Consider the following 26,401-nt stretch of genomic DNA (forward strand, 5'->3'; position numbering starts at 1 on the left):
TTACATCCAATTATTTCCAGTAAAGCTTTTAGTTGAGTGACAGACACTCCAATGTCAACAGAGGACAAGTCCCTAGGTCTATGTCAAGACTTAGAGCTCACCTGTTGCCCAGTTTTTATGGCAAAAAACTGATGCTGGCCTTCTCCTCCACACACATAACCAAATGCCCGGTTGTCTGTCACATCACGGGCAATGAAAGAAATCTTATTTACTGGATGTTCATGCTCTATTACCTTAAAAAAGAACATAAAGAGTAATTTATCAAGAAAACTAGAATCTATTTGCAGGCTAGCACACCTAAGCCTCAGACACATATATGAAGGCATATATGAAAAGGTTAAACCATTTGAAGAAAGACTTTTCATTTCTGGTTGAAGGCTACAGCATTACTCTTTCTAGAAAGGGCTCCAAAAGAAAGAATAGAAAACAAAAGTGGGAAGAATGTTCCTTCTTAAAATATTGATACTTTACTCTCCCTGCTTTAAAGACATGATGCCACATAGCCAGGAAGGACTGAGGATTAGAAGACCAAGTGAAGAGGAGACATTTAGCCCTTAAGCCAAGCCAAATAAGTCTACTTTCCCAACTCAAAGACAAACTTAAAAGAACAGCATAACTAAGCTAAAGGAGTGTTCACAGGGATTCATTGACGATGGCTCAGAGTGGCCAAGGAACCATCCTATGTGTTATTGGAACCGTATTCCCACTATATTCTGGAGGATACCAAATACTATCATCAAGTGTTTCTCAGCCTCACCTAGACACCCTAATACACAGTAACATAATGACTACATCATTAACCAGGAATGATAAGGGGTGGGGACTTTATTGGCTTAGTGTCTTTTCTTCTATTTTTCCCTCCTTTTTCTTGATCCTTTCAAGCAGTTAACAAGGTTCAACTCTTTAGGGATATTTGTAGGTGGCAGAGTGTGTCTTGGCTTTTGGTCCTGAATGTCTAAGGTATCTTAGAGTATCTTAGAAAGTTTGAGGAGAGACAGAAGGGTGAGAGAAACATGCCACCTTTCTCTGATGGGCTTGGGAAAATAAGAGTTGAGAGACAAAGGCGACTGATAAAGAGAGTGGTGCCTGAGGACCCCAGCACAAGCAAACTGAGTGGGGTCCACTAGGGTGCCAGGGCCCTAGGTTTGCATAGTAGATAATGGGCACTCTAGAAAGGTATGAATAGTAACTGGAGGTCTCCTCACAGTATCGTGATGCAAGAGAGTATTTTATAGCAATGAAAATGAGCCACACACAACATTTTAAAATACATGAGTCTTATGATGTTACACTGATACAGAAAAAAAATCACAGAAGACTTGACGTATGATAAATAGCTTTCTGATAAGGCTTAAAAACAAGGCAAAATAAGTAAGACTGTCCATAAGTGATAGAACAACAGGAACCAACAAAAACAAGGCTACATCTGTGAGGTGAGAAGGCAGGGAAAAAAGAAATGAAAAAGAGGTCGATGTGTTATGGGTGACGTTCTAGCTTTAGGTTAGCTAGTAAGTTCACATGTAAGCAATACATAGAAGTGTCACAAACTAGGGGTTAAAATTAATCTAGTTCTGTATACCTGAGGTCAAAAATATATATATATGTATAGAAGTTTTACTTTATAAATTATATATTTATATTTTAATATATATTTAAATATTTATACATTATATAAATTATACATATATTTAATTTCAAAAATATATATATTTATATATTATAGACATAATGTGAACCTAAGCCTATTAACAGACTTAACAGACTTAGATTCACATTTATTATAGAACACACATTCAAAATACAGTATCTTGACTTCCTTACCTCCTATTCAGTTTTCTGCCTGTTACTTCTGGAGATGTAATATATGCTATATTTGTTCCCTACAGAACTTTGAGAAAGAAGAAGGGGAGCCGAAATTCAAGTAGCAAATTGTTGGTCAGACTCAGGTGGTCAGAGAGGTATCAGCAAATGTGAATTCTTACCCCAGTTTTCTCATCAATTATTTTTATCCCAGAGAGGGAAATGTTGACCCAGATCCTCTGTTTGTGTTGTCCCTGAGACCGACCAGCTGCCGCCATTCCCTGATGAGGGTGGAAAAACAAGAGAAGTTGAATTTTTAAAAATATCCTACGATGCATTTAATATTAAAAATTTCAAAGTCAGTCAGCTTTGTTTTCAACTTGGTTTGCCATCGATGAAAGGATTCGGCATTTTTCATCAGGGACAGCAGGATGGCATGGAAGACGTTGAACCAGGGCATCCCTTAGTTAGCTGTGCGAACTCGGACAAGTCACTCTAATTCTCTTGGCCTCAGAATAGTCACTGGTAAAGATCAACTAGAAGATCTTTAGAGATGTTTCTTCTAGGCCTTGAACTATTGAACAAGTAGTATTTATTCAGTCAGTTTCACATAGTGCCATATTACTAAATTTTTAAATTCAAACAACGGAAAGGCTAACCCTAAGGAACACCAATGTCTAAGTAGAATCCTAAATTTTATCCGAACAATTCCCAGGTCTAAAACAGGATATTCCGTACTCTCCACATATAGTAAGACAAACAATGCACATATTTGCACACAGCTTTTATAGGAATAGAAATAGGAATAGGCTTGGTTCGTCCTAATGTTGAGTTTGCCAGAAGGAAAAGGCATCTGGAGTCCTGCTATACTTGATAAAATTAGATATCTAGGACATCCCTCCAAATATGCAAACACTCATGGTTTCTCAGAAAATGGGGCACTACTGATGGATAATGTGATTAAAAGGGGTTTTCAAGTAATTGAACAATAGGTCAACAAGAGCTTCTAATATAATTCCCTCTCTTGGACTTTTGCTTAATATACAGATAAAGCATTCATTTCCCTTTTACCTTTAGTTTCATCATAGAGTCTTGGCTCATTTTATCCCCTCTTGCGTCTGGCACATCATCAATGCCAATCAGCTTGGCCTTATACTTTACACCATCGCCTTTGAACCTTGCTAAGAGATATTCATCTGTCTTTTCAGGGCCTGAGAAAAGAAAGGAATACAGGATAAAGAATGCCAGTTCTAATTATGACCAAATATGCTCTAGACTCCTCAAAATTTAAGTAGTATAAATCCTGATTATACTACAACTGATCATGTGTGTAATATTCTATCCTGTCTTATTCTTACTTCCTTTGAGCAAACTCACGTTCCACAATCAACTGTGTATGGAGTTGGAGGGAGGAGAAAATAAACTCTTAGAAGTACAAAATTGACAGTGTTACGGGAAACTTATGGGAATATGGGAGGTGGGAGTTGGGGACATTTTTCATCATAGCTTTTTTTAAGTCTTTAAAAGAATATAAGGATGATAATATACGTATTTTTAACGTAAGAAAAATAAGCTGCCAAGCAATTTACCAACATTTTAAACTATCAATAAGGCAGAAAGGAATTATGCCTAAGTTCTCTTGAAAATTATTAATATAATTACCCCATCTTTATAATGTCTTTTGCTCCTTTTAAAAGGTCTGTGTAGTCCCATTCCCAATGAGTTCAGTAAAATCAAACGGTAAATAAATAACTGAATGATAACCATATAATAATTAAAGACTGCATTATTAACTGAACAAGATGCTATGAGTATTTCCCAGCTGGACCTAAGTGGGTATAATCGCAGGTTTCCAGAGATGTCTTATTATATGTGAGATGAACCAGTCTCTTCTCCCAAGGTACAACTTTCCTATTAGGAGGACTTGAGACTAAGCTGAGGTTGAAGGAAGATGAGAGCCAGCCCTTACTTCATTCTGTATCTCACATTTCTCCAGAGGTAACCACCTCTAGCTCCCTTCCTTGGCTTCAAGTGGATTTCTCTATACCTTTCTTTTTTTCCTTCTTTGAGGGTGCTTTAGGTGCGGCCTGTTGGTCGGGCTGACCATTGGTTGCACTTGTTTCCACTTCGTTAGACATGGCAAGAAGGCAGGCAGCAAACCCCAGTACCAGTGGACACTTGGTGACACCAGGCGATCCCGATGGAGCAGTCTCAAATAAACATAACCTCCCACAGACACCTGTAGGCAGAGTTTAGAGGCATATTGAGATCAGAACACAGCAGTCCCAGACTTTATGCCAGAATAGGCTTACAACTAGCAACTTTGTTTTGTAGTTCTTTGGACTCATTTTGTTCCTTCTCCTGCTGTATTAGACTGAAGACTGTAAGCAGGGGAGTGGGTAGGACTAGTTCCTTTGTGGTTTCCAAAACGGAACATGTGTGCCTATTAGGTTTTTCTTTAAGCACTTGATATCTCGTAACATTTAATGATTATCTAGCTAAGCAGTTTCTATTAGAACTTTGGCATAAAAATCAAGTATTAAAGATAGGGATCGAAAACTTGCTAAGTATTATTGCAAAACAGAAATAAATTGAATGCTAAGCCTGGTAAGATTGCAAATGCCACTTGAGATTGGGCATTATAAATTTCAGTTCTTCACAAAATTGCTTAACTGTAAAGGCAGTGACTAGAGTAGAGTTATGAACTGTATCTTATTCACACTGATAAATTTGTTTTAAGTATTAGGATTCTCCATATGGTCCCCAGGGCTATCCAAGCACTATAAAAGACATCCTCTTTTGCCATTAACACTTATTTGTATCAGGGAAATAATGGATTGAGGGGGGGCCAATTGTGCAATTCATCTAGTACATTTTTATGCTATTATTCAGCATCACCATCCTCCAAACAGTCTGTCATGTGCTCTCACGAACTCTGCCCTACCCACAATGTATCATAGCAGGAGAAACAGGAAAGCGCAGTCATTGTAACCACACAGAAGTGAGCTAACTTTCCAAAAGATTCTCTCACTTCCCAGGAGCCAATGTTTCTATATAGCTGCAGAAAGAGCTAGAGTGAGCAGATTAACTTTCTACATTGACTGATGACCAAAGGCAAAGAAAAGCCATTCATTGTTTTGTAATCGTATTAAGACAACCTACGGGCTGGCACACTAACCCCTCCACAACCCTGCCTTCACCAAAAGCCCTCTTCATTCCGTGCCTATACCACCCATTTAAGTGAACATTTTAATTGAAGGACCAAGCCCACCACGTGAGAATAACTGTCGTTTGTTAGATACTTAAAGAGTATCTAAATAAAAAGTAAGTCTCAAGTTTTTACTCAATTTCAATTGCACTTAGCTTGTTTATAAATGTCAACATGTTTTCATAGGGGTCAGTATTTAATTTCTCCCACTGTGAGTTTTAAAAGTCTTTATGATCTGAACAGTTGTTAAAAACATACATTCATGCAATCTATGTATGAGTGATGTTATCTGAATTGCTTCGTTTGGAGATTTAGTAATTAATTTTGCTCAAAGACACCTGGCTGGTTGGCAACCAGGGAGACAGTCTGTTTACAGATGAAAGTCTTACACAGCAGGGGACTCAAAGCCATTCTTAACTCAGGACTTAGGTGGGAACCAGGCACTATTAACGTTTTACTTGTATAACTCTAAAAGATTCATAGTAGTCCTGTGAGTATTACTGTATCATGATATTTCATTTTCCAGAGGGAAGGCCAAGGCACAGATATTCTTTTTTTTGAGACGGAGTCTTGCTCTGTCGCCCAGGCTGGAGTACAGTGGTGCGATTTCCGCCCACTGCAACCTCCACCTCCCGGGTTCAAGCGATTCTCCGGCCTCAGCCTCCTGAGTAGCTGGAATTGGGATTACAGGTGTGTGGCACTACACCCGGCTAAGTTTTGTATTTTCAGTAGAGACAGAGTTTCACCATGTTGATCAGGCTGGTCTCAAGCTCCTGACCTCGTGATCCACCCGACTCGGCCTCCCAAAGTGAAGGCACAGATATTTTAAATGACATACCTGCTAAGTGGTAGAACCAGGTTTGTAACCCAGACTGTCTGGCCCCAAACCAGAGTTCCTTAACACTGCAGTGACAAATCTCAGCTGAGAAGCTGTATTCCAGCACAGCTTCACGTAGTCCTCTTGAAATACACATGTCCATTGCATGGTTTACACACAAGTCTATTTGCTTGCCTGCCCACACACTGGACTATAATCTCCTTGAAGGTAGGAGACTCATTTCTCAATGTCTGGGATCTAGATGGCATTCGTGTAGATGGTAATGAGGACAGTCGTAGCTATGCGTATTTTCTTCCTTGCTTGTTATGTGTATACACTGGTATGTATTACCTATTTTCTTATCTCTCTATCTTCTCTTTTAATGCAAGTATTTTTGAAGTTAAATGTATAATTTTGTCTCTAGGCAGTGAATTATTCAGACGGGAGTGTGACTGAAGTCTAGGGGTGGTTAATGTAGCCCAAAGACAGTAACCGTTTTTCAGAAATGAATGTGATGCCTATGGGGTCTTTGCAGCTTCCCAGTTTGGGGAGAGAAAGACAGTCGCACCTTTTTAGATGGAAACACTCGTGTGGCTGTTGGAGGAAAAGTTGAAAGGTGTGGAAGGGTGTATGTGGATGCTGAGTAGCTAGAGGGGTGATCTGTGCCATTTAAGTTGTCTCAGCTTGAGAACCACCTCTATCCCCGGTTAGTGAAGCCAGAGCTAGACTGTGCAAACATTCCCGCTTTGCCTGCTGGCTGCATGTTGGCTCTGCCAGTAAGGTGCGCTGGAGGGAAACTGCCAAGCTGCTGAAGGGACTTGGTCATGTCTGCTTGCTCCACATGGACTTCCTTATGGCTTGAGGCTCCTGGGAGTGTGACTCTAGTAGAACTTCTTCACTCCAGCAGCAAGAGTTTCTTCCTAAAACAGCCCCTGAATCCAGTTTTAACACTTGCAGAACTAGCCTCATCATGCCTGTCTTGGAGACACCAGCATCAGCCCTCTGGCCAACAGGTCCCAGGTCCTCAGAGCACAGGGACTCCAGTCCTAGCTAAGCAGTACTCCCTTCTCAGAGGCCTCAGTAGCAGCACCATGAGACCCCCTCTTGCAAGCTTTATCAACTTTGATGGTTCCAATGTCTTAACTTTGTCCCCTCAGCCCTAGAGGTGGTAGCTGCTTTCTGTAGTTTACTTACCCAGTGATGACTTGATCTTCTCTTCTTACTCTCTCAGTTTTCTAGCTAACAACTTTATACCTAGTTAACACTTAATATCTGTGGCCATACAACAATTCTGATTTTGGAAGCTAAGCAGGGTCAGGCCTGGTTAGTTATTCGAATGGGAATTAATGCTTAACATTAAAATCTTTTAAAATAACTGGTGTGGACTGAACTCCAACTGACACAATGGTAAGGCTAATCTGTTTTGATTTTCCAGATCAAAAAACTGTTCTTTAAGGATACCCTAAATGTGGCAGGTTCAAGTGTTTCATTTGAATATTAATCCTTATATGCTTTTAAAAACAATATTATTTTGGCTTTCAAGGCTATATTTATATACTTCGATATCTACTTTTAACTTCCTAGGCCCAGAACAAGAACTGCAACAACATATTCCAAAACAGAATACATTCTATTTTCTTCATGGGAGGCAATTGAAGTGTGTGTGACTATACCTTCAGATCTGTCTTGCTTAGGTCAGTATTATGTTGAGCTCATCAATGCATGTGTTGATAGCAGCAGCAAGATGGCCCAGAACTGGGTTAGAATCACTGGCTGAAAAAGTGACCTGGGCTTAAGAGTTTGTTGCCCATCTTTGAAGCTGGATATCATACTTTACTGCAGGGTATTATTTCTGACATGAAAAGACTTAGCTCATTAAATTTGGCAATTTGTATTCTTACATGAGACTATTTTAAAAGAATTTGAGAAGTGCCACAAAGCACTTTGAGGGGTTTTCGGGGAGGGAACGGTGGCATCTGGGTTTAGTCATAAAAGTAATACAAGACATAGCTCAAGACCAGGTATCAAATCTAGCGTTGGCAGACTGGGCCAAATGGAAGGATTCTAAGGTGAGTGGCATTACCTTGCTATAAGTTTTTATAGCAAAAATTTCTCTGTTCAGATATTTAAATACAGTTTTTCACAGCATTGGAATTGCTTTAAAGGTATTTGATTTCCTTTGACTATATCCTTTCGCCATTTGGATATGAGCAATTCCAAGGGACAAGGAAGAAAAAAATAAGGAGGAAAAGTTTCTGTAATATAAATTCCCTGAAGAAAATGGATGTGTATGTTGAGTTGCAATAGCCAAGGGTAAGTCTCCATTGTAGGCCATACAATTGAAAATGTATCTATCTCTACTTCCTGAAATGATCAGAAGGTAGACTCTGCCTATAGGCCCCAAGACTACAAACCTCTTTACAAAAAAAATGTTCAAGACTTATTGCAAGATTTTAATAAACGTGTACATCCAGTTATGCATATACCAGAGTGATAATTCACCTTTCTCCCAAGGTTTAAAGAGGAAGTCCCCATCACAGACTTGTCAAATTGGCAAGTTATCATTTAACATGCAGTGGATAGAAGGCGGCTCACTTACAGACTTAGATCCCTCTGTAGAGAATAATTGCTTTAAACTTAATATTCAATATTCAAATGTAATGCATTTGAGTATTGTCACTTGCATCCATAAAACTTTTAGCAGGGTTTTTAGTGAGTTGAATTTAAAAAAGGGATTGGGCCTGGAAAACGGATCTGAGGACCAAAACACCCCTAGTTAATTCCTTTGATTACCTTTCCAAACTGGGGCTCTGTTGAAGAAAGTGTCTAGCTTATGTTAAGCAATGGGGTCTGTTTGAAAGCTCCAGGATGGTAAAAATTTCTTACAAAGGGAAGCAAGTGAGTGTAGCACAAGGAGGAAGTATACAATTTTCTCACTTGTTGGGTGTGGTCTCAGGTCCCTTCAGTTCAAAAAGTGCAAAATTAGTCAGGAAATACACCCAAGGGGTGTTATCACAAGGCAAGGATTACAAATTAAAGCTCGAAAACATATAAAAGGGCTCACAAGCACAGTTCCTCATCTAAAAATAGCTAGTTTGTTATCCTGGTTCTCAGGGTCTCAGGGACAGGCTGTTTCCTTCATTAGAAGATTGAAAAGAGAATTCCTTCCTTCCTTCCTTCCCTCCCTCCCTCCCTCCCTCCTTCCTTCCCTCCTTCCTTCCTTCCTTCCTTCCTTCCTTCCTTCCTTCCTTCCTTCCCTTTCTTCCCTTTCTTCCCTTTCTTCCCTCTGTCGCCCAGGCTGGAATCTCTCCTCCACTCGCTGCAGACTCCCTGCCTCCGGCTCCCGTGATTCTCCTGCCCCGGCCTGCGGGCTGCCTGGAATTGCCGGCGCGCGCCGCCACCGCTGCCTGCTTTTTCTCCTTTGGCTGGAGGCGCGCTTTCGCCATGTTGGCCAGGCTGCTCTCCAGCTCCTGACCCCGAGTGCTCTGCCCGCCTCGGCCTCCCGAGGTGCTGGGACTGCAGACGGAGGCTCGCTCACTGGGTGCTCGGTCTTGCCTGGGCTGGAGTGCGGTGGCATGGTCTTGGCTCGCTGCAGTCTCCGCCTCCCAGCCGCCTGCCTTGGCCTCCCAGGGTGCTGGGATTGCAGCCCCTGCCCGGCCGCCGCCCCCTCTGGGAGGTGAGGAGCGCCTCTGCCCGGCCACCCATCGTCTGGGAAGTGAGGAGCGCGTCTGCCCGGCCGCCCCGTCTGGGAAGAAGTGAGGAGCGCCTCTGCCCAACCGCCCAGTCTGGGAAGAAGTTAGGAGCGCCTCTGCCCAGCCGCCCCATCTGGGAAGAAGTGAGGAGCGCGTCTGCCCGGCCGCCCCGTCTGGGAAGAAGTGAGGAGCACCTCTGCCCGGCCGCCCCGTCTGAGATGTGGGGAGTGCCTCTGCTCGACCGCCCCGTCTGGGAGGTCTACCACGGAGGCCAGAAGCAATGTGGGGGTTGGACGTGGTGGCTCACACCTGTGGTCCCAGCACTCTGGGAGGCCGAGGCGGGTTGATCACTTCAGGCTAGGAGTTGGAGACCAGCCTGGCCAATATGGCGAAACATATGAAAAATACAACAGACAAACCAACCAACCAACCCAGCGACAACAAAACAGGTCTACCCTGGAGTCATACTCTAATTTTTTCTATTTTCCTCCCTTTCTGATCCTTTATCCCACTTTCTTTTTCTTCCTCTTCCTTCTCCTTCTTCCTTGTCAAATAAAGGATTGAGTTATTATCATTGATCCATATGAAGTCCCTCTCTTATTTATTTTCTTTAATTCCCATTCCCCATTTCTATTCCCCGTCTTCCCATGTGCAACCTTCTTAATATGTTTGATACGCATCTTTTTGTTTGTATGTATTTTTAGAAAATGTTTATTGTTTTGTGTGCAAAAAAAAATTAATAAAAAAATTTTTTTAAATAAAAAAATATTTATTTAATTTGTTTAAAAGTAATAAATTAAGCCCAATAAATGTTAAGATAAATAACAACAACAAAAAAAAAAAAACAAAAGAGAAGTAAGATGACACATGTAAAAACAAGGAGGATCTAAAGTTATCTTATAGTCCTGACTCCTTTTTAAGGCCTCAGATAGAACAGAAAGCTGTAAAGGAAACTCTGCTACGTTAATAAAATTAGCTTCCATTTAAGTGAAGATCTCTAGCTTGGATTTTGGACTTAATACAAATCTCCCTGAAAGAATGCAGAGACTTCCCCCTTCTGTGGTACTAGCACCAGATGACTACGAGAGATTCTGGAGCTTGCGACATCTCTCCTGGTTTCGAGAAGGCTCTGAGAAGTTTATTCTGGAAGACTGCATGAGTCATCTTAGAATGACTATGGGCTTTGCAATAATAAAAATCAGCTATTGCTTGGTCTTTAGTGATTCATATAAAATGTCTAGTGTTTTGAATCCTTGAATTGCCAGCATGGTGGACAATGATTAGTTTAGGCTTTGTAGGGGTAAAGTTGGCTGTCACTTCTTATATATCCTTACCCTTTCTACCAGTAGGAATCTGTTGGCATCAGCAATGGTACTACTTAATGATTCCAAGGTTTTGAAGCAATATCATAATACAAGTGTCAACCAGCCTCCCCTGTGACCCCTAAGCCTACCTTCTTACCCTAATTATACAGAGCAGGCAGGAAAAGTGCTTTGTCAGTCTTAAAATGCTGGTAAAAGGAATAACTTGAGTTAAGGACTTAGTGATAGCCCCATTCCACAAATGGTAGGGAATTTATTTTTAACATTAAGGGGAATGGGACAAACACCTAGTATACCAACCACTAAGAACACTTATTCCGAAAGGCCTATGAAACAGAACGTGTCTCTCTTTTATTTTTATTTATTTATTTATTTTGAGACAGAGTTTCACTCTTGTTGCCCAGGCTGGAGTGCAGTGGTGCAATCTCGGCTTACTGCAACCTCTGACTCCCAGGTTCAAGCCATTCTCCTGCTTCAGCCTCCCGAGTAGCTGGGATTACAGCCACCCGCCACCATACCTGGCTAATTTTTTGTATTTTTAGTAGAGACAGGGTTTCACCATGTTGGCCAGGCTGGTCTTGATCTCCTGACCTCAGGTGATCCACTTGCCTCGGCCTCTCAGAGTGCTGGGATTACAGGTGTGAGCCACCACACCCGGCCGAATGTCTCTGTATTTTATGAATAATGAAATGGACACAGCAACAGAAAATCAATCCCTCATAAGCCGTTAGGTTCAAAGTGAGCATAGCCTGTGTTTCCTCTTCTCTTATGTATACTGTCTCTCTTGTCTTTTCTTGAATCCCACTGATTTTTAACCTGTATTTTATAAGCTACTTTCAAAAAGTCATCATCCCACTGACATTAACATACCATTAATTTTTCAGAATAAGCCACATATAGTAGACACAGGCAAAGGAACTAAGGAGACTCAAGAAGAAAGCAACATAAACATATTTGTTTAGAATGTCCAGTACTTTGTACTGGACAGAGAACGTGCTTCCTTGTTTCTTTGAACTTTCTGCCTGCCTCAGCTAAAGTGCGGAATTAGGACAACATGTGAAATATTAACCTCTAAGACAGACCTCGGGGTCCAAGAGGGCAGCAAACAGCCTTCACTGCTATCTTCAAAGTAGCTCTTTAAGAATAGGGGTCATTACCAGCGATGCTGTAGCAAAGTTAGACTGTTTCTGATACTTCATGCAAATCCTTCCTTTAACTGCTTGTTTGGATTCTTAAGCTTTTAGGAAGGCTCTTCTACTCTGCAAAGACCAAACTGAGCAGACAGTAAGATTTTTACAGCCTGTTTCACTGAGGAATGGGACTATGCTAATGCATACTGAAAAGGAGTCCTTAGAAGATTTTCTTGTAAATGCTGACATTGCTGTAGGGGCCTCACTAACAGAACCAGCCCGAGTCAATGAGCTATACACAAGTTATGCATTTACAGCGAGGAGTATCATTGCCTTTAACCTTTGAAAATGATATGGCAGGATTTAGAGGACTTATTAAACCTTGAACCAAGATGCTTTCCCTGTTTTTGGAACCAAGTCAAACCAGAGTTAAGATTCTCTCATACAGTTAACTTTGGGTAGAGGTGGGATAGCATAGCAGCTAATAGCTCAGGCTTGTGAGTCCCACCCACCCAGGATTCATCATTTCCTTGCTCTGTGGCTTGAGGCAATTTGCCTAATGTTCATTTCTCCATCGGTAAAAGGAGAATATAGTTTGCTGAGCTGTTAGAAAAAAAATCAGTAAGAACTTACGTAGCGACATCTGCACCTGGCTTAGAAAGTGCTTAACAAATAGTAGCTGTATTAGTCTGTTCCCACACTGCTGTTAAAGACATACCTGAGACTGGGTAATTTATTTATTTATTTATTTATTTTTGAGACGGAGTCTCGCTCTGTCGCACAGCCTGGAGTGCAGTGGTGCGATCTCGGCTCACTGCAAGCTTTGCCTCCTGGGTTCACGCCATTCTCCTGCCTCAGCCTCCCAAGTAGCTGGGACTACAGGCACCTGCCACCACGCCTGGTTAATTTTTTGTATTTTTGAGACTGGGTAATTTGTAAAGAAAAAGAGATTTAATGGACTCACAGTTCCACACAGCTGGGGAGGCCTCACAATCATGGTGGAAGGTGAAAGGCATGTCTTACGTGGTGGCAGATAGGAATGACAGCCAATCGAAAAGGGAAACCCCTTTTAAAACCATCAGATCTCCTGAGACTTATTCACTACCAAGAGAACAGTATAGGGGAACCTGCCCCCATGATTCAATTACCTCCCACCAGGTCCCTCCCACAATACATGGGAATTATGGGAACCACAATTCAAGATAAGATTTGGGTGGAGACAAAGCCAAACCATATCAGTAGCTACTATTAAACCAAAGCTAGGTCACAGAAGCTATGTGTTGTGTAGTCTTGTGCTCTTTCCAACATTGCATTTCCACAGTAAGTGTTTAAACACTTTTAGAACAATAAGAACCTATACTCAAATGACAAATAAGTGGAAAAGTGGAATGGTGTAATACTTTCTTTATTTATTTATTCTGAGACAGAGTTTTGCTCTTGTTGCCCAGGCTGGAGTGCAGTGGTGCAATCTCAGCTCACTACAACCTCCACCTCCTGGGTTCAAGTGATTCTCCTGCCTCACCCTCCCAAATAGCTGGGATTACAGGCATCAGCCACCACACCTGGCTAATTTTTTGTATTTTTAGTAGAGACAGGGTTTCACCATGTTGCCCATGCTGGTCTTGAATTCCTGACCTCAGGTGATCCATCTGCCTTGGCCTCTCAAAATGTAATTATAGGCATGACCCACTGTACCCAGCCTAGTATTTTAACTAGTAAAGCCCAGGTGGAAAAGTGAGATGGTTTGCCAGTGTAAGAGCCACCTCCTGCCCAGCTCTGCCTTCTGAGCCTACAAAAGTTGGGTTCTGATAGGAACAGACTCTGGCAACAAAATCTACTCTAAGTTACCCAGAGATGCCTGTTCCAACGAATCCTGAGTCAAAATTCATCCCTACATCATTATCACGGACAGTTTAGAAGCTCTGCTTCACATCATCTGTGAAAATTTTACTGTGGAACTCTTAAAACACTGATATTCATGGCATTCCCAGAAAAATTAGATCACAGTCTCTGGGCATGGAGACCCAGGTATCAATATATTTTAAAGATTCCTAGATCATTCCAATATACTGACCTATGTGAGGTCCGATGGTCTACTTTAACAACGCTTTGTCTGCTTAAAGAAATACCAAGTGGGTTAGACTTGAACTGGAAGAAAACTAGGGAATAATTTGGCCACACCATTTTATTATAATGATTAGAAAACTGAGGGCAAGAAAGAGAGTTTGACTTGTCTAACTGCGAAATAGCTGGAGGGGACAAAGCTTGCACCAGGAAAGATATAGCATGCGACTGTAATGCCTTATTCCTAGAGATTACATGTGTCTGTTTTTAAAAACCATTTTTTAAAAACAGGATGTACAAAGCCCATTACATAGGGTCTGAACCAAGAATGCCTTCCATTTAGTAGATATACCAAGCAAAAGAACATGAAGATAGCTTAGCAGGGTAATTTGAACATGGTATTTAATAGATGTTTTCTGAATCAAAATAGAAAAAGGATTTTACATGGTCTCTTTATAAATTGTCACTAGATTCCTTTTTGCCTAGGTAGCAGGAGTTACTTGGTCAAACCGTCTCATTAATATTGATTTGAATGCGTTGCCTAGGTCTGAGACTTGCAGATCAAAGCATTTAAATTCATTTCAATACATTCTCTACTATTCAGTGTTTGGCCTTTTAGTTTTAGTTTTTTTGTTTTTTTTGGTTTTTTTTTGAGCATGATAGGAAGTCTAAGCTCTTGAATTGGCAACTTTCAATACTCTGGACTCATTATAACCCATCCTAATTTTGTACCCACCTCTACCCGTTTTGTTTTTTTTAATAACTTGTTATTAGGAATGTCTCTTATTGGAGCATAAGAAACAGTCCTCTCCTTGCGATAGTTTGCTGAGAATGATGGTTTCCAGCTTCATCCGTGTCCCTACAAAGGACATGAACTCACCATTTTTTATGGCTGCATAGTATTCCATGGTGTTTGTGCCACATTTTCTTAATCCAGTCTATCATTGTTGGACATTTGGGTTGGTTCCAAGTCTTTGCTATTGTGAATAGTGCTGCAATAAACATACGTGTGCATGTGTCTTTATAGCAGCATGATTTATAATCCTTTGGATATATACCCAGTAATGGGATTGCTGGGTCAATGTTCTCACTCATAGGTGGGAATTGAACAATAATAATACATGGACACAGGAAGGGGAACATCACACACCGGGGCCTGTTTTGGGGTGGGGGGAGGAGGGAGGGATAGCATTAGGAGACATACCTAATGTTAAATGACGTTTTGATGGGTGCAGCACAACAACATGGCACATGTATACATATGTAACTAACCTGCACGTTGTGCACATGTACCCTAAAGCTTAAAGTATAGTTAAAAAAAAGAAAAAGTAAAATTAAAATAAATAAATAAATAAAAAATAAATGCATGTTTTATTATCAAAAAAAAAAAAGAAAGAAACAGTCCTCTCTATAAAGAATGTTTAGGAGAGTTTAAACTTTAAAGAAGCTGTATGCATCCAAATAAGGGCACATTCTTTGTTTTTTGTTTTTTGTTTTTTTTGAGACAGAGTCTTGCTCTGTCTCCCAGGCTGGAGTGCAGTGGCATGATCTCAGCTCACTGCAACCTCCACCTCCAGGGTTCAAGCGATTCTCCTGCCTCAACCTCCCAAGTAGCTGGGACTACAGGCACCCACCACTAGGCCCAGCTAATTTTTGCATTTTTGGTAGAGACAGGGTCTCACTATGTTGGCCAAGCTGGTCTCGAACTCCTGGCCTCAAGCAATCCAGGCAACTGGAGGCCTCCTCGGCCTCCCAAAGTGCTGGGATTACAGGCGTGAGCCACCACACTCGGCCTTTAGACTGGGCAGTGCCACCCAATTCACAGCAAGTGTCTGAAAGTGTTCACAAGTTGAACAGAAACATTAAGGTTATGATCAATTTTGCAATTGTATTTTTGCTTTGTTGTTTCAGCACAAGGGCTGTTAGTTTGAACACTTAACTGCACTAGAGTTGGAAAAAATAGAAAGTAGTCTTCACAGTGAGAACATGTTCTGGCCTCTCGGCAAAGCTGGATGTCAGTTAATATGCTTGTATGAACACAGACATGCAGAGACTATTGATTCTAGAATCCCTCTTTACACTTATTCAGCTTCTAAGAAAGACAGCAGTGTCAGAATGTCGTTTTGGTCTTTTGATCATGTGGAATTTTTGTGCATATGGACAATGAGGCTTGAGGTTGAATTAATTGGCATTAGAGAGTATACACCCATTTCAGCCTTGATGTCCCATTTCAGCTTAAATGTGGGAGAAGAAACATATTCCACCCCAGTTCTCAAGTATAACCTCCTCTGGCTTAGACTACACAGAACAGGAATCCAACTTTCTCCTTTAACTCACTTCTACAAAGGAAACGAAGTGACATTGAAACTTCAGGGAAACTACAGAGGTTAAAAATCACATTTCTGTCGTTGCCTTACATTGCTGGCACTGAATCATTTGGGCTATGATCTGCTTTACATCAGGGACCATTTGGTACATGAGTTTCGTGTATCTCAAGCAAGCTGGGTAGGACAATGTTGTGGGCACAACTTGACATGGAAAAGACAATGGGGAATTACAGTCTAGTGCACAGCATGAGGCAACATAGCTTTTGCAGAGCTCTGTATTTGGAGGTTGCTAGGCACCTATGCCCCTGCATAATTCTTTCCTTATAGGGTATGTCTTTCCTTATATGCTGTTCTCCCTTTTGTACTTGTCCCTGGGAAGTGATGTAGGGAAGAGAGATTAGCAAGGTAATGACTACATCCTTGAGCCCAGAGTTGTGATATTAAATGTCATCTCGAGCCACCTCACTAGCTGCTTCTCTTTCTACTTGGAGAAATATCAAGTCACCTATGCAAGAAGCCATGAGTGATTCCCATTATTTCTGAGGAAAAGCTATTATGAAACCATTGTTCTGGGAAAAAGGATAATATGGCTTTATTATGGGGTTGGAGGAGTTTGGCAAAGGCTACTCTTTCCCATATACTTTAGGCTTTAGAGCTCAAAGTTATCTGGTAAGCTGGTGAACAAGTCTATAGAGTAAGCTGAGGCACTTCTGGGAAATGGTCAATGGGCTGAAGTGGTCTGACACAGTGGGGAGGGCCCAAGGGAAGAATTCCCATAACAGGAAGGTGGGCAGTCTTAACTAAAGACCTGGCACAAGCATTAGGTGTCCAATCTGACCCAGCCAAGCAGACTCAGGCAGCATGGGCATGCCTTGGTGCAGTGGCTGGTGGGTGGCATGCATTATCACACTGAAAGAGCCGTGTGACCAGAGGGCCTGTAGGGACATAGTGGAACTCTACTGAGCACTTCCCATACTTGGAGACACTACTGCAGGACCAGAGATGGCCAAACCTGCCCCAGTCACCAGAGCACTTTCTTAAGTGGCCAAGACCCACCAGGTTTGGTGGTAGCCCAGTCACTTGTGCTAGGTGACTGTGATGAGGCTGAAGACATCACACCATGGTGACAACAGCAAGAAGGGACCCTCATAGGAGACGCCAAGACCAGGAGGGCTTGGCATTTCTAGTTTTGAAGTGACATTAATCAGAACATATACCAAGAAAGCACTTTTGGAAGAAGATTTTAGAAAGCTAAACTGTTCATAGGCAACTGGAATGGGTCAATAGAATAAACCCGTTTTAAAATTTGAATTTAGAAGAACTCTATTTTGTATCATTAGATGGTAAAGTTGGATATTATATTTCATTCTGCTTCCCTCCCACCCTAAATACAAGGGCATACAATATTCTAAAGAACAAACAACTTATATGAAAAATATTAGAGTTTTAATATTTAAAAAAAATACTACTGACATAGAAACCTCTAGAATTTTTCTATTGCAATGCCTTTGGGGCAGTGACTTGAAGAGAAGCACTCTGGAACTGATATAAAACACAGTAAATGCATGAGTTTTACTTTAAATTTGGCATCTAAATATACAATGTATTATGCTTGATCCTGGCAGGAAAATGTAGTCAAAAAGTTAAGACTCAGAGGCAACACACTCACATCATTCATAGCTTTTACTACAGTCCTCCCTCATCATATACTTACCCAAACTGACCCAGCAAATGTTTTACTGTTTTCGTGTCTGTCCTTTCTAAGCTAGGTTAGATATTTCTACCAAAAATTACTCCTCTTCCTATTTCCATGCTAGGTTTTTTGTTTGTTTGTTCTGTTTGTGACGGAGTCTCGCTCTGTTGCCCACGCTGCAGTGCAGTGGCACGATCTCAGCTCACTGCAACCTCCACCTCCCAGGTTCAAGCGATTTTCCTGCCTCAGCCTCCTGAGAAGTCGGGACTACAGGTGCTTGCCACCATGCCTGGCTAATTTTTGTATTTTTAGTAGAGACAGGGTTTCACCATTTTGGCCAGGCTGGTCTCAAACTCCTGCCTCAGCCTCCCAAAGTGCTGGAGTTACAGGCGTCAGCCACCATGCCCGGCCCACCATGCTAGTTTTAAAATGAATGATACAAATAATCTTGGCAGTTTGTTCCTAGAATATACAACACTAGGTTGTGCATTCTCATCCCTGTGTGAAATAATCCTGAATTAAGTCAGCATAGATGTGCAGCATACCTCACTTGTGGACTTCAGGATACAATCATTTCTTCATCCATGTCCCTCTGTGACTTCACCTATGATGCATATGCATATAAATCCTAATTGTTAAATACTTCCCACTTTCTGTTCAAGCGCCATGATAGTAGTTAGCTTGAAAGTCTATGAGGATGTTAGAAGAGTTTTTAAAAAGCATGTTATTTAGAAGCATCTGTGCTATAAACATTAAGCTATAAATGAAGGGCCACATACACTAGTAGAATTATTTTATGACATACACCACACCAGGGCACTTTAAAACAAGCAGGTAATCTTAAACTTCTCCTCTTCCACAAACCAGTGCAAGAAATACTGCCTGATATTTGGTTTCTTCTTTAATAGCCTGGCTAAATTATATAAAATCCCGATGTGGTTTCCCTTTCCAGGCAAAGCCCCACATATTTATAATCCTCAAAGCCATTGCTTGAGTGTTGCTGTACCCTTTCCTGCAACTCATGTTTCAAGGACACACTGTTTAAAGAGTTTGAAGAAAGAAGAATCCAGCTGCCTTGTAAATCAGCACAGAGCAAACTAGGGTGCACATAGTGATTGTATACAGACAGGTGGAACGTATTTTTTGTTGCATTTCTGTATAGAGAGCAAAACCATGAAAACACTTCTTACAGTTATGCAGACTCAAAACAAGATCAGTTTAATCTAATTCAAATATGTTGTCTCTAGGTTCTAGGTGGCACGTCCTTTGTTTTGATGTCCAACCTACCCATAGAGTTGGCATTAACCTTCCATGAGAGACTTGCCACTGGGTCACATTTCCACATCTGATACGATCTATTCGAGTTGGGGAAGACATCCACAACCAACATTGCAGTTAGGCTTCATCTCCAGGAATATTGGTGGCCTTGCTAATCCCAGTGGCTATGAATAGCTATGTTTGTTTTGATTTGAAACTGCTTACTATTTACTGTTATCTGGTGTGTTCAAAATATTATCATTTAAAAAATGGTTCTTCATGATTTAGTTAATTTCCTTTAGACAAGACGTGGTTGCTTTCAAAGTAGATGAAGGAAAAAGGAGTCATTTAAAAACAAAAAGTGAGTTGGTATTTATTTGTCAAATTTCAGGTTTGCAGAGAACCAGCAGCCTGACAACCAGCCATTTCTCCTCTTGATACCAGTGTTCAAGCAAGCTGAAGGTCAGAATCTTGGCAGTTTGTTTCCTAGAATATACAGCATCAGACTGTGCTTCCTAAAAGGCCAGGAGAGCTCTTCTACAAGTAAGAATATAATCCTCATTTGCTTATTTCTTGGTTACTTTACAAATTAGATAGGTTAATGGATAAGAAACCCCTGGGTAATTTTCGGGTTTTGTATACAAGGGAGAGAGGTGAATCTGTCAAATTGGTGTCTTGCTTTTTGTGATCATATAATAATACCACGAGTCGAATTCCAGATCCAAAAGAAGGCCTCCCAATAGTTGGCCTACCTGCTTGAAATTGTGCTTATGATTATTAAAAAAAAAAACTCTAAAAAGCTGCTGCAGATTGAGTACAAGATGAACAAAATTGGCAGAAATGCACAAGTATTCTTGAGCTAAAGTTCACATCTGTCATTATTCTCTCATCTGTTGGGAAATAGTATTGGAACAAATATGTTTTGTGGGAATAAATAAATGCACTTTTAAACTGAGGGATGTAAAAATTCCAAATGACAGTATTCTAGTTTATACTGAATTAAACAGATTAGTTGTTGCACAATTGGAGTAATTACTTGAACAACAAAGTGTTCTAATGTATTGAAATATCGGTATACAGTTCAGTAACTGCAGAAATAGATAAGCATAGAAAGGTTCACTTATTAATACAATAAAACACGTATGACTTAATATCAGAATTTTGCTTATAAAGTCTGTAAGTGAGACAGGTTTTGTTTCATGAATTCTTTATATAAATCCAAGTTTACATACCTAAAATCACACCTGTTAGTATCATGTAAGTAATCACCATTGACTGGTCTACCCTTTTCACAAACATGGCTAGACATCTATCTTTGGGATCAGGAAGCACACTCAGCAAGTTTGGAAGCATGATTCAAGGAACCTTGTGTCTAGTAGAGATTTCAGAAAAGAACCACCCCTTGGTGACCCCAACCAATTAAACATTGTTCCTAATCCAGAGAAGACCTCAGGAATTCAATTTCTATACCACTTTTCACAAGTCATTTAGATGACCTCTACAGATAAGATTAAAGTGAATGATAGTGTTTCGGAGAACTAAGACTTCTTAGGAATGAATATATATTAAATAGCTCACACATCTTCTTTCTTGGTTGTAATACTCCAAGAACACAAGGACAGATCTCAAGTTTCCGCTTAATCTGTACAGATTCAGAAAGTTTATTCTAGGATTTATAGAGGGACTTTGAAGATTTTCTAATATGTATACTCCACTGGATTGTTTTCTCTAGTCATCTATTTTAGTCATCTCTAATTAATTCAGGACTGGGGAAGGGGAAAAAATAAACTTTGTATGAGTTGCATAAAAACAAGATATCCTAGAAAAGCTACCTGGTTATGTCATCAGGCAACAGTTTCAAAGGCTCAAGTCTTGACTACTCCGTTTACATTTTTTAAAGATAAGCTCTTGAGATGGTATTAACCATTTTGTTATTAATAAATTTTGAGGATCGTAGAAAAATCTAGTTTTCCTTCCCAAAGGCAACATCATATTCTTCTTACTTTTGATCTGGACATAATCTGTAAGATGAAGTAATTAGTATCTTAACTTTATATTAATATGAATTAATAGCCCATGCAAGATGTTGTTTCTTATAAACCTTATACTACTGGCCTGATAAACAACTCTGTTGCGATATTTTGAAAGGCAATGCATTAATTAAACAAATCATCAAATCATAGGGTACCAAATACACTGCTACTTCCCTAGAGGGCTTAACTTATTTGACAAGAAAAATTTTTATACTAGGACAATTTAGTTTTTCTGGTTTTCTAAGCTATAAAGACTCATTAGATCTATGTGTGTATCTTTTAATATGTGTTATTCAAAATCATCTCCAGCTGTAGATAATTTTACAGTGCCTCTAGTACTGGCCAGCTCTTTACTCCTTCCATGTTAAATGAGTTTGGTTTATGTTAATGGTGAGATTACTGTATCGTCTAACTATCCTGCTTAAAAAAAAAAACAAAAAAACCTATGAATTATATTGTTTTCTAGTTTGCAGAGTATTGTCTAGAAATTGTATTGAGTATTTTTCCTTTTCACTAAAATTTATCATTTACATACCTGCCTAGCCCTCAATGTCACACATATCACATTAATGGTCCAGGTTTGACTTTAGGGCAAAAGGTTGGTTAAAAAATCTGACTTACCACTGGGAGACTTTCCCAGAGTAAGCAGATGGGATGAGGGTTCTTCTTTCTCCAGGCCTGTTGAATGCACACCAGTCTTTAAGATAACTAATCATGGGGGTACCACTCTGGTTTATAGTTCTAGCGTGAGGTGAACTAATACGAATGGTTCTTTATCAAATGACACTTAGCTGAGTGTCAGCTGAGACCTCTTGGCCCTTTATGAAATATTCATATTTATACTGAACTAAAAAAAGGTTTCTGGTTAGTCTACCCGGGAATGTCAACATCAATGAGTCATAATAAAGGAAGTTTCCTGGGTTCATAAAAAACGTAATGCTTAAGCAAGATGTTTCATTAGCTTTTATTTTCTTTCAGAGCAGTCTTCTCTGTTCTCTGAACCACTAATGACCTGTTGCAAAACTCTGTACCTATTAGCAATTGCCATTTTAATACTTAAGGGAAATGTGGGATGGACACAAGTGATTAGATAGGGGCTCCATTTGTAGCCTCTCTGTATGCTTCTTACTATGATCATTAAATAAAAGTAGCTTGATTTGGTCCTTGAAGCCTTAGAGGATCCACTCCATGGTAGCATATGCTATTTTCTAGTCCTCCTATGTAGGCATTTTTAGCATCAGAGAATGCAATTCGATCATTTGTTTCCTTAGCTGAACTCCATAGCCCTGTGCAAGGACAAGTCTTCTTTGAAAGCCACTATTAAGTTCCTAATCCAATCTTTATTAAAAAGACTCAATATTGCAGACAAGGAAGTTAAGACAAATCCTCCAAAAGTAATGACCAAGCCCTTCCACTCTCCACAGAAGCCTTTTAGTAAAGCAAAATGTGAAATTAGAAAAATATTTACAGTTGCAATGTTTTTTTAACTAGCATTGTGTTCCTTAATTAACATACTACAGAAGCATATAAACAATTAGTTCCACCAAGGAAAACAGTGAGAGAAACAACACTACCAAGTTTGCATAGTCCCTCCAAAATAAGCAAAGTTCTACTTTTAGAGTTAATTATCAGAGGTGAGATGTGGCTAAAGTTCCCTTCTCCGAGTCTGTCATTCGCTCTCGGAGCTGAGGTGGTTTCCTACCCTAAATGCTATTTTATATTTGCACCTGGGTCCAAAACATTCCCTTAAGGGGGAAAAAAACAAATGTCTTTTGACTCTAAAGAGTATGTCATTTCCCTTATATTGTGCATGGCCAGAGAGATGACGCAAATGGTAGGCCACTAGCTACCCTAGATTTTGCTGTGAAACCATCATTATGACAAAACTTGAAAAGCCTGCAGACACTGACAGCCTTTTTTATTGTTGTTGTTTAGAGCACATGGGGGTCTGGTGATTGATCCCAACTCAAAGCCATTACAATTTAGAGACTGGAAACCAAGTTTGCTCCTGAATTCCAGTGATCTTTACCAGCAAGTTAATTCATGTAATCAAAACTGCATCCCTACTAAGTGCCAGGCATTCTTCTAGAGCTTGGGATATACCAGTGAGCAAAATAAAGATTTGTTCCCTTATAGGGTTTACTATCTAACAGGGAGCAAAACAGAAGTGGAGTATAGACTTTCAGAAGATGAAAAATGCTCTGGGGAAAAAGGAGAGTAGAGGAAAGTAGATTTGGGAATCCAGGACTGAGAATGTCCTGGACGTGTTCCTTAGAAACACAGAATATTAGATTTTTAAAAGTTAAATTTACCGAATGTTTATTATACACCAGATGTGATGCTAAGACATTCTCATTTAATCCTGGACAGTATCATCCCTATTTGACAGGAGAGGAGGCTGAAGCACAGGAGTGAAGCAACAACCTGCAAGTCACACCAGCCTAATACATATGCTTTAATGTCTTTGCTTTACAACAAAAAAGATAATTAATTTAGTTCTTCAAAGACTGGGGGCAACGTGCATAGCCAGAAAGTACTTTCAGGAAAGAGGAACTAATAGCAATGCGTAAAAGATACTCACGTCTGCTTGGCTATAACATAGGGCCTGTGCTGGGTTATACCAGGGGAAAGGTTAAAAGGTGGGTCAAAGTGGACTGGGGGGGTGATAGCACTCTGTTTTGTCTAGATGGGACTGGGAGGACTTTCAGGTTTTGAGTGATGGTGTGGAGGTTGGGGTGGTGACAAATCCGAGTACAGAGACACAGCATCAAAGAGCTCTGCAGTATGACAGTTGCACAGACTTGCCCTTTGGAGTGATTCAACATTGCCGGTTTCTTTCAAATATTTGGCTAATCTTCTGGAAACAAAGGCTTTTAATTGAAAGGTTAAGGACTAACAATCTCAAACATTAGATTCAAGGTTATCCCATCTTGCCAAGCTCTGATGCTTAGTGACCCTCAAACTTCAAATAAATATAATGTCTTAAAGGTGGCTTTTTAAAAAGTCAAAGGCCATTATGTCTTACACCCTACATTCTAAGATCGATTTCATCACACAAAAGGGCTCCCCTAATGTCTGCTTTATAGAAATGTATATGAAGTGAAATGACATTTTGAAATGTAGCTCCTTACAAACAAAAAAAAGAGCATCTTTTGTAAATGGCAGCTATTTACTAAGATAGTCATGCATTTGTAGCCTCTTGTATGAAGCAGAATGTATTAATATGATTTTTCCCAATTTATATATGTTTTTCCATAAAACTGTAGAAAGTCTGGAAAGACCAGTGCCAAGAAAATGCTCATTAAGAAGGGCAGTAGGAAAGGAAAAGACAGATTTCTGCTTCTTATACATTTAGAATAAGTGATATTGGGGTGATGTGCTTTTCTGTATTTTAAAAATTAAATTCCTTAAAGATGTGCTAATTTGGTAGACAGCAAAGTTTAAAATGTAGGCATAAGTCTATAGTCTCACTTGGGCTAAAGACAGAATCATGAAGATGCTGTAGGGTTCAGTCACTTTCAATTAAACTCAAAAGTGAAGGGAAACCACACATAGAATGTGAGCATATCTGAAATCACATAGAACACTGCCCATAGTTAGCTGTCAACACTTTCATCTTAGGCATCATTAAATGATACCTAGGCAGAGTTGCTGGGGAAAGCTCCTGACATATTAAAAATTCAACAGTAAGTTTTCAGTCAAATGATAAGTAGAAGTCAAAAACCTCTTATGCTAGGATTTTGAAAGTGGGTCAGTGGATGGCCTATAGTTGGTTTCCAGCCTGGGGTTCTTGGAAATGCTGGGGTCTGTGCAGACAGTAATGAGTTTGTGACTTAATTTTAGCATTTTAAAGAGCCTAATGGATATCTTAATTCACCATACAGCTGCACAGGGAAATAAGAAACACAACAAAACAAGTTTCTTTGATTTGGGCGGAAATTGTGTTAAGTCAAAATAATAGCCTTAATTATCCAGTGGTAAGCCAAAGGTCTCATCTATTTTCTCAAATTTTGTTAGTAATTTTATAAACAATTTGGTGGACACTTTTAAAAGGAGAAACAGAAGGAGAACAAGAAGTTGTTTGTGGATAAAATATCAGGCTGAAACCTATTCACCACAATTCTTATTAGCCAGGTGATTACATCCATCAGGTCAGACAGATACATGAGCAATGATGAATACTCCATTGGTAGAAGTTAAACTAGCAACTTGGAAAGACCACACCATCTGGAGAATTTCAGTAACAGCTTGTCTGCCTTCCTCAGGCCCTGAGCAGATATAAACTAGAAGAACATATGGATATTGCTCATTATAAATAACCTTAAAGTTCAAAAAAAGAGGGGGGGGGTCAGAACTGTTTTACTTATACCAACAGATGATAAGGCAAGCTAAAGTTTTCCATTTTGCTCACTCTGTAATAAATTGCAATTGATGTTTTAAACGAAAGTGGCTTGAGTTACTCACTCACCTGGCCATCTGGTTATTGTTTATTAAACACCTACTATGTGCCAAGCACTGCATTATCCTACGTATAGAGTGACAAAATAGACATGGTCTCTACTCTCAAAGGGCTTAGAGGATAGGTAGGGGAGAAAGAACAAGCGGGTCACAGTTATAACTGATGCTATGTGTTTTGGAGGAATTGTTTCTGATGAGGGTAGAAAGCTTCATTGCTGTTAATAATACTTCATAAAAGGAAGAAAAAGTAGTATTACATCAAGGAATTATACATCAATTGCTGTATTGATATCAATTATGGAAAGATGCAAATGTTGTCTGAAGGGTTAATAACCCTCTTCAACAGTTTTTAAATTATGACATAAATTGAGGGGATATTTACATTTCACATTTGTGAGTCTCCTATAACCACATTACAATCTGAAGGACCATCTGTATGGCAGTACCAGAAGGAAGCAATTCTGTTATACCTGAGGGTATCGAAGAATTTCAGTGATGTTTCCTTCAGAGTTATCATAAAATCCGAAGTTCTGAATCAACGCTATCTTCATAAACACCAGAAGGAAACACTATGCTCATTTGGCATTCAGTCTGGCATTC

The 26,401-nt window shown here is 39.9% G+C and overlaps 1 protein-coding gene across 1 annotated transcript in view; it reads right to left on the reverse strand.

The window, feature by feature from the left end:
• The window catches only part of DAB2 (DAB adaptor protein 2), a 55,265-nt gene that overhangs the window by 19,052 nt on the left and 9,812 nt on the right, over positions 1-26,401 (reverse strand). The window contains exons 2-5 of the mRNA XM_003274368.3: positions 3,848-4,039; positions 2,872-3,011; positions 1,983-2,081; positions 102-233 (exon numbers count right to left, since the gene is read on the reverse strand). Of these exons, the coding sequence (XP_003274416.2) occupies positions 102-233; positions 1,983-2,081; positions 2,872-3,011; positions 3,848-3,938 (462 nt within the window). The 5' untranslated portion in view covers positions 3,939-4,039. The remainder of the gene's footprint in view (positions 1-101; positions 234-1,982; positions 2,082-2,871; positions 3,012-3,847; positions 4,040-26,401) is intronic.

The sequence above is a fragment of the Nomascus leucogenys genome, chromosome 6 (genome assembly GCF_006542625.1).
Source record: "Nomascus leucogenys isolate Asia chromosome 6, Asia_NLE_v1, whole genome shotgun sequence".
Classification (NCBI taxonomy): domain Eukaryota; kingdom Metazoa; phylum Chordata; class Mammalia; order Primates; family Hylobatidae; genus Nomascus; species Nomascus leucogenys.